Here is a 9,540-nt window from a genome sequence, read left to right on the forward strand (position 1 = left end):
TCTTGGCTTGACCAGCTAATTAGGAGAATTCCAGGAACTGAGTTATGAAAACTGGCGTAATTTTCATGGATTTGGGAGTAAGAAAAGAGGCGCGAAATTTAAAATTCTGTTTAATTTGTCTAATATGCTCAAAGGCATATGTTTAGAAGGCAGGTGGATAAGTTTGAATCCAAAGAGGCTAGGTTTAGAGGTACAGATTTGGGGACTGTCAGTACCAAGAAGCTATTAGTTATAGCTATGAGGTCATAGATACTACCTAGGCAGAAAGATAACGCAAAGGAAGAGAGGGGAGGCCGAGGAAGGAGCCATAGAAATAGTTGAGCCAACCAAACTGAGACAAGGATTTTCACTGTGCCTGGAGCTCACCAATTCAGCGAGCCTTGGAGTCTGCCCATCTCTGACCCCAACACTGAGTTACATGCCTTTTTAACGTTGAGTGACAAGTATCAGACCACAGACGCTTGGTTGTACAGCAAGCACTTTGCCCACTGAACCATCTCACTACCCTTAGAAGGCTAGTTTAATGTGTTACTAGACAAGAGTAATGAGAAAACTCTTTTTAGGTATGAAATGCTTTAGACGTGTTTGTCGTTACTGTTGCTGCTGCTGCTGCTGCTGCGTGATTTATCGGGGGGGATTTGGCCCAGGATGACCTCAAACTCATACTCCTCAAGATCTTGTCTTCACCTCCCAAACGCTATGATTCCAGGCATGAAACACCACGCCTGGCTGGAACATTTTAAATGATTCAAACACCCAGAAGGGACTTAACTCACAGGCTTATACTATTTAAATTTAATTGACATTTTGTTTCAGATAAGGAAACACTGCTGGACAGCTGCCAGTGTCTCTGCAGCTCTCTCTGTCTGATTCCATTCTCTCTCTCTCTCTCTCTCTCTCTCTCTCTCTCTCTCTCTCTCTCTCTCTCTTTAGCTCTCTCCGATTCCATTCCATTCTCTCTCTCTCTCTCTTCAGCTTCCTCCCTTCTCTCCAGCAGGCTTCCTTTACCACGACAGAAAGCAACAGGATTCCTTATCTGGGCCTATCAACAATGCTATTACCTCAAATGCTGTTATTCAAGATTTACCTGTGATCTGGGTTGTCAGGTAGATGACCACAGGAAGTGCGGAAGACAGAGCCTGAAGGCTAACGGTGTAGTTGGTGCCTCCGTGCAAGTCCAGGCATACCTCAGGGTCCTGGCTGCTGCTGGTTGTATTGAAGACCATCTCCTGAACAGACGCCTTCTGATGCCATCTCTGGCCCCAGATGTGGAACTGAAAGATGAGGAGTTCACGGCGTGAAACAGCCTGAATGCCTTGAGACCTACGCTTTTTCCAGGGTTCTCTTCCCCTCCCCCTCTGCCCCCCGTCTCTCCTATAACTTTTTTTTTTCCCCAAGATGTAACTGCGACAATAAGCTAATAGTAAAATTTCAACATTATGCATGTTTTGAACTTATGGTGATTACAATACCATGAGGATAATACATATATGTATAATAAAACACACAAACAGATCACCATATAATTACAATCTCAGCCCCTGAGCATCTTGATTTTTTTTTATTTTATTTTTATATTTTTTATGTGTGTGGAGAGTGAGTATGTGCACCTGTGTGCAAGATGTCTACAGTGGCCAAAAGAGGGCATTGAATCCCCTGGAGAGAGGATTCCAGGCCAGTGTGAGGGGCTGGGTGGGTGTGTGTGTGGGGGTGAGGGGACTGGGAACCAAACTCTGGTCCTCAGCAAGAACAGCAGACACTCTTAAGCTCTGAGCTGTCCCCTCTGGGCCGGAGTGGTTTATGCCAGGCTGGCCATATAGAGAGCCCAAGGCCAGCCTAGAATGCGTAGTGAAACCGTCTCAAATAGAACATAAGCTAGAAGAGCAACAGTCAGAGGCCCTACGTAGCTGCTTGGTCTTTTTTTTGTCCTTGCATTTATAGCATGGAAGCCAACTGGCAAAACCACAGGAGCAAGGATCGTTCTCCTAGAGAGAAAATTTGGAATCTGAACCAGGCACCACTGACTAGGGTACTCCTTTTTTGTAACATCCAATAACTGAAGAGAAGTCCCCTCTCTTCCCATGATCACCCTTCCTTCAGTGGTCATCGACCTTCACAGATACTCTGTGACTGTCCAGGCAACACACACACACACACAAAGCCTGGTCTCCGCAGATGCTGGTGTGACCAAAGGTGACTGCACTCCTACCAGAGTCTCTGCCTGAGTATTGACTCTGTACCAAGAGACACAACTCTAGAAGATTCCACATTTTCTTACCACTCCTGAGTCGTCTGTCCTCAGGCAAGCAGCAGAAGTGGCTGCCCCCGCGCTTCTTAGCCGGTCATCATGACACATCTCTGCCAATGGCAGCTACAAACGTATTTTTTAGTCTTGTATTTATTTATTTATTTTTTATTTATTTTATTTTGTATGTATAGGTGTTTTGCCTGCAAGTATGTATGTGGACGTGTACATGGCTGTTGCTCCCGGAGGTCAGAAAAGGGCATTGAATTTCCTGGAAATGGAGTTACAGATGGTGGGGAGCTGCCAGAAGGATGCTGGATATTAAACCTGGGTCCTTTGAAGGAGCAGTTGAGCCATCTCTAAACAGCTGAACCATCTCCCCAGCCCTTAGATGTTTTAAACCTTCCATGCAGTACACATATCTGCAATTAAGGTGAGTTTTAGAAACTTACTAAGTACATCTCTAGTACATCGGCTGTCTTGAGGCTGCTCCATCTTAGGCAGGTATCATTATACACTGAAATATTAGCGATGGTCTGTTTTGCTGCAGAGAGGAAAGAAAGAACTGAATTTACACTGGATGGAGAAAACAAAACACAAAACCACTAACTTTTCACTGAAACATCTTCCTAGGAAGAGCATTTACATAGGGTGAATTCAGCAGTATTTTGATTCAGAAGTCAGGGGCAGCAGTTTTCAAGAAACACTGTGATCCTGTTCAAGCAAATGGGTCCTGATGAGGATTTTAGGAACCAGAGATGCCCAGCAAGAACCGCCTTAAAATGTTTAGGTTAGACACTGACAACCCCCTTGGTTTACTAGGTTTAAGTTTGAAGTCATTGCCCTGGGCTTTGGAGATCATTTGGACAAGCTGAGTACCGGTTTAAAATTCCGAAGAGAAGAGTCATTCAGAGGAACTGAAAACGGCCACTGCAGGCAACCCGGCCTTCTGGGACTTCTATGGCTTCCCCTGACTTGCATTTCCACATCATGGTCTCAAAATCTGCTCGGTTTCGTGGCCATCCACCCGAAGGCTAGCACACAGCCACGTAGGGTGTGTTCCTGAGACACAGCTACCCGAGCACTTTACTGCAAACCCTGATACCAGAGGTGGCTTCAGTGATGGCTGTCCCTAGACAGGAAATATCACACAGCTGGAAGGCTCAGCAGTTTCAGTGGAGCACTGCAGTGATTAAAGATTAAAAGACACCCCAAAGACAGGCCCATGGGAAGCGGGGGCTATGTGGAACAAACACTGGCCTGACCGGTTCTTGCGCATGAAGCTGAGTTGGTGGATGTGACCCTCCCGTGTGGGTTAAGCATGTTTACAATGGGAGAAAACCTGCTTCACAAGTCACGACCTCACTTCAGATGCTGCAAGGCAGAGCAGGTAGGGAGGAAGCTGGGGTCTGAGGGGCACAACCCCACTCCTGGGTAAGCGGAAGATGGTGGTGGCGATTGGAGGTAATGGCCCAAGAGACCGAGGTCTCTGGACACTTCAAACTGCAAATGATATGTAATGCTATGACTAATGCTCTTGCTTGCTTCGTTTTTTAGGGTTCAATCTGGGATTCACATGTGTTAGCACGCATCCTGCTACCAAGCTACGTCCCTGATCAATAATGCCAGTCTGAACAGTACTATCCCACCAGCTTGAGATCACACAAAAAGTAGAAAGTTTTCCAACTCTGTTGATTCACAACGCCTAAGCAGTACAGAGGACGGCAAGCCAAACACTAAACCATCTATGCCAAATTCACTTGCTAAAGTACACACAGAAATTAAAAAACAGCAAATAGGGCCTGGAGAGATGGGTCAGGAGTTAAGAGCAGTTGGTGTTCCTGCAGAGTTCCTAGGTTCGAATCCCAACATCCACACACAGTGCCTCACGCGCATCTCTAGCTTCAGTCCTAGGGAATCCAATAGCCTCTTCTGATGTCCGTGCACACCAGGAACATGCATGGTACAATACATAAAATTCAGGCAAACACTCGGACATATAAATTTTTAATTTAATTTATTTATTTTGATATTTTTGAGATAGGGTCTCAGTGCATAGACCAGGCTAGACTTAAACTCATAGAGATCTACCTGATTCTGCCTTCTAAGTGCTGGGATTAAAGGTGCATGCCACAACACCCAGGTTTGTTTTTATGTAAAATTTTATGTATATATCAGCAAACAGAGGTGAGTAGTAGTTCACACACACACAAAAAAACCATCATGACCAAGAAAAAGTTATTCCCAGAATACACAATCATTATTGGAGATGCTATTAGTAGATAAAAGAGACCACATGGTTACTTTCATATTCATAAATATTCTCCTGACTTAAAATCCTGGTTTACAAGGGCTCAACTTCTCAGAAGCCCTTTAGTTTAATCATGTGTATTAGAATTTACCATGCTAAATAATAATTGGTAAAATAATTAAGCAGTTTCTTGTAAAGTTACCAACAATACAAGGATGTCTGGTCTCCGGGCTGTTATTTGCTTATTAGTCAGGACATTCTAGACCAGAAACAATGAGGTACAAATACCGCAATGAAAGTGGGAAAGGGTCATAACTGCCAGGAACTCTCAGCGAATGAATCAAATACCAAACTGCCCGAAGACAATAGAAAAACAAGACAAAATAACAGGAGCTTGGCAACCTGCATCCAGAGAGACCTAGCAGGAAGGCAGTCGCTTTCTGTGGACTGCCCACAGATGGACCCCCACAGATGTCAGATCCCAGATCCTGTTGGAGCAACAAGGCCTTGGTGGGATGACTGACCCAAAGAGATTAGCCCGGATTATCTGCCAGGCTCAGTGGAATAACAAGGATCTTTAGAAATCAGCTGATAGGATTAGTGTTAAAGAAAGGTGAAACTGGGAGTGAGAGGCTAGGCAGAGAACGCTCAGGGTCACTGCAGCACCAGCTGGGCGTGGGCAGGAGATGGGCAGATCTCTGCCCTTCATCTGTCTGTCTAGCTGAATCAGTGAATTCCAGGTTCAGTGAGAGACTGTCTCAAGGATAAGACAGAGAGGACTGAGGGACTCCGGCCTCCACGTGCATGGGTATGCACACACACACAAACACACATACACACATACACTACGCAGAAAGGAAGAAAGGGGGAACAGGAGGGGGAAGATGAAGAGGAGGAAGGAGAGGGGGAGGGGCATGGGGGCAGGCACCTGGTATCCTGGCACTGAGGTGCTGGAGAGCGGTAGGCCAGAGTGGACTGTGCAGGAAGACCCCGTGGCTGGCATAACGCTGTAAGGACAGGGTAAACCTTACAGTGGGGAAAAAAAAGTGGGACCAAAGCTAATCAGACTCTGAAGATTAAGCGTAAGGAAACGAAAAGTTCCCTTCAGTCCCTTAAAGGCACACGTGCCTGTCCACACTCGGGCTGCAGCCCAGTGAAACGGATTTCAAGTGTCTGACTTCCACAGCTATGTGACAGTCAACTGTGGTGTTTTAAGCCACCAGGTTTTCAGTAACTTATCAAACCAGGAACAGGAAACTAACCCCTAAAAAAACAAAATACAAAACTGAAAAAAACCCAACTGAAGAACAATAGCATTGGAACTAACGCCAAGTAAGAAAAATCTAATAGAAATATCAAAACACCAGCCGATGTGCTGGCACGGCACACGGCTTTAATCCCAGAACTTTAAGTTCAAGGCCAGTCTGCTAAACAAAGCAAATTCTAGGACAGCAAGAGGTACACAGAGAAACACTGTCTTGAAAAGCCAAAGAGAAGAAAAGGGCATGGTGGGGGGAGGAGAAGGAGGAAGAAGTGGAACAGGAAGAGGAAGAGGAGGAGGAAAAGGAAGAAGAGGAAGAAGGGGAGGAGGAAGAAGAAGAGGAGAAGGAGGAAACAAGGTTTTAAAAATGTTGAGATGACACTGATAAGCGGGTATTAGCCCAGAAACTTAGAATACCCAAGATACATTATGAAAAACACAAGAAAACCAAGAAGGATGACCACTGGGTGGATACTTCATTCTTACTTAGAATAAGGAACAAAATACTCATGAAAGGGTATAGGTACAGAGACAAAATTTAGAGCTAAGATGAAAGGATGGACTATCCAGAGACTACCCCATTCGGGANTCCATCCCATCATCANCCACCANACCCAGATACTAATGCACATGCCAGCAAGATTCTGCTGAAGGGATCCTGATATTGCGGACTCTTGTGAGGCTATGCCAGTGCCTGGCAAACACGGAAGTGGATGCTCACAGCCAGCTATTGGATGGAACACAGGGTCGCCAATGGAGGAGCTACTGCTTGTGGACGTTGTACATCGTGGTGCGCACTAGGCTCCGCACCACGATGTACAACGTCCACAAGCAGGATGGCCTAATCGGCCATCATTGGGAAGAGAGGCCCCTTGGTCTTGCAAACTTTATATGACCCAGCACAAGGGAAGGCCTGGGCCAAGTAGTGGGAGTGGGTGGGTAGGGGAGCAGAGGTGGGGGGAGGGTATAGGAAACTTTCGGGATAGCATTTGAAATGTAAATAAAGAAAATAATAATAATTAAAAAAAACTGTAATCAAAAATATTTGCAATTAGAAAGATAAAATTGAATTGTGGAACTGTGTTTAATATGAAAAAAAAAATGTTGAGATGACTCAGCAGTTAAGAGCACTGACTGCTCTTCCAGAGGTCCTGAGTTCAATTCCCAGCAACCACATGGTGGCTCACAACCATCTGTTAATGGGATCCTATGCCTTTTTCTGGTGTGTCTGAAGATGGCAACAGTGGATTCATATACATAAAATAAATAAATCTTAAAAAAATAAAATGTTGTTAAAGGATATAAAAGAAAATAATGTACAGAGAGACATCATGAGTGGGAAGACTGAGGAAACCACAGGACAAAGTAGAACCAGATGAAACAAGTTTGACACACTCAATACACAGAAAATAGTCACTGCTAAATTTCTCTGGAAAGATTAATGAGAAAAAGCAAACTGGCATTTGGGGGGGGGGAGGATCAATTGAAAAGGAACATGACCAGACACAATAAAACTATAAGGGGCTGGAAGTAACAGCCCCAGTGTCTGGCAGCTCCATAACTCCAGCTACAGGAGACTCCAGCGCCCCCTCTGCCCTCTGAGGGAACTGCACTCACATGCACATACCCAAATACATACACTTAATTGCAAATAAAACCTAAACAAAAATATAGGAATATCTCTCCATTTTCTTTGTCATGGCCTCTGTAAGATATTAAGCCAAAGATATATTCTTATACTATGATTTTCAATGGTTCATACTTTAAAAAGGACAACCCTCCTTTCAAAACCCAATCTTTGTGGTTTTGTGGGAGGTTTTACCCCTCTGGAGGGATACCAGACACAATCAGAACGCTGGAATAGCTAAGCATTTTATTATTAGTAAAAGAATCAACTAACTGATCAATGGAAAAGGAAGAATCAATAAGAAGGCCTTTCCACTCAGGAGACTTTTATTTGTTTGTTTGTTTCTTTTTTCGAGACAGGGTTTCTCTGTGCAGCCCTGGCTGTCCTGGAACTCACTCTGTAGACCAGGCTGGCCTCGAACTCAGAAATCTGCCTGCCTCTGCCTCCCAAATTCTGGGATTAAAGGCCTGCGCCACCACTGCCCGGCTCTCAGGAGACTTTATAGATGAGAAAATGGCACTTCAAATCAGTAGATAAGAATATTATATTTCTACCTTGATATATCTGGAAAAAAAATGTTCTCAACAGGAGCAAAAATGTATTTTAAAAGTATACTGTAAAATATATAAAAGAATAGTTCTATAATCCCAGGTAGAAAAGCAACACTAAGAAAATGAAAAACTAATTTAAAATTATTCCTACTTTATGTGTATGCTGTCTCGCCTGCATGTGTGTTTGTGTACCATGTAAGTGTTTGGTGCCCGGGAGTCACATATGTGTTTGTGTACCATGTAAGTGTTTGGTGCCTGGGAGTCACATGTGTGTTTGTGTACCATGTAAGTGTTTGGTGCCCAGGGAGTCAGAAGAGGATTTTGTATCTCCTGGGACTGGAGTTACAGATGGTTGTGAGCTGCCACATGGGTGCTAGGAACCAAACTCGGGTCCTCTGAGAGACTAGCCAGTGCTCTTAAGCACTGAGATATCCTTCCAGCCCCTAAAAACTAATTTTAAAAAAACCTGAAGAAAGTTAACTTCTCTGTGAGGCAAATGACACAGTGCCCGAGTCTGAAAGATGAGACACAGTCAGCAGGCGAGTGGTGCTGGGAAGGGAGAGACCCCTGGAGCTGGAGTCTGAATTGACTCCCACAGGCTCAGGCTCTGAATGAACAGTCAGTCAGTGCAGTCGGTAAGTTGGGTCACAGGCACACAGAGGACTGATGTACACTCACTGAGAGCAAAGAGCACTAACCCAGCAACAGCACAATGATGGGAAAAAACAGAAGGGACTCACTGGGAGTGGGGGTGGGGGACATCTAACAGGCCTGTAAACAACATCAAATTTCCAAATTAAGATACAGTGAGAGGCTGGAGTGTAGCTCAGCAGTAGAGAGCCACTGCCTAGCCGTGTGCAAGGTCCTGGGTTCATCCCTAGGATCAAATGAACGTGTTGCTTGTTTACTGGACTCTCAGACACAGATGGTGTGGTGAAAAGGTTTCCCTAACAGGCGTTCGCGCCTTCCATCAGTCTGCGTGTAACTGACACACTCTCTGTGATGGCGATTTCTCCGTGAAGGACTTTAACGTGGAAGCCCCACTCCTGAAACCCAATTTTACAGAGATATGAATGCAAAGACCAGCCACATCTCATCAGAATTCAGATAACATTGTTTTATGAGACACTAGTATCTTGTGTATTACTAAAAAAAGAAAAAACTCTGACTAGTGAACAACCATTGTTTTTTTTAAACTTATCAAATTATGTTGCTTGAAAGAGTTTTTTCAGATCCATTTAAACACTGAATTTTTATTATTCTATAAGCAAAAATGTATCAAAATCTGATTAAACATTCTTGAGATATTTCCATGTTTGGGATGAGAGACTTCTCACATTTTAGTTGCAGGACCAGAGTCTGTATTGGATGGGGTGAGGGGTGTGCGCAAGTGTGGAAGCCAGGGAAGGACTTCAGGTGTGTAACATTCTTCACCATAGTCACCTGACGAGGGTCTCTCACTGAACCCTATATGCCTACAGTGGCATACGACAAGCCCTATATACTACAGTGGCATACGACAAGCCCTATATACTACAGTGGCATACGACAAGCCCTATATGCCTACAGTGGCATATGACAAGCCCTATATACTACAGTGGCATA

The 9,540-nt window shown here is 44.4% G+C and overlaps 1 protein-coding gene across 1 annotated transcript in view; it reads right to left on the minus strand.

Annotated features, from left to right (window-relative positions):
• Susd1 (sushi domain containing 1) overlaps positions 1 to 9,540 on the minus strand; it is a 120,780-nt gene that overhangs the window by 26,795 nt on the left and 84,445 nt on the right. Inside the window, exons 11-12 of the mRNA XM_021200675.2 lie at positions 2,698 to 2,789; positions 1,088 to 1,274 (exon numbers count right to left, since the gene is read on the minus strand). Of these exons, the coding sequence (XP_021056334.1) occupies positions 1,088 to 1,274; positions 2,698 to 2,789 (279 nt within the window). The remainder of the gene's footprint in view (positions 1 to 1,087; positions 1,275 to 2,697; positions 2,790 to 9,540) is intronic.

The sequence above is a fragment of the Mus pahari genome, chromosome 6 (genome assembly GCF_900095145.1).
Source record: "Mus pahari chromosome 6, PAHARI_EIJ_v1.1, whole genome shotgun sequence".
Classification (NCBI taxonomy): domain Eukaryota; kingdom Metazoa; phylum Chordata; class Mammalia; order Rodentia; family Muridae; genus Mus; species Mus pahari.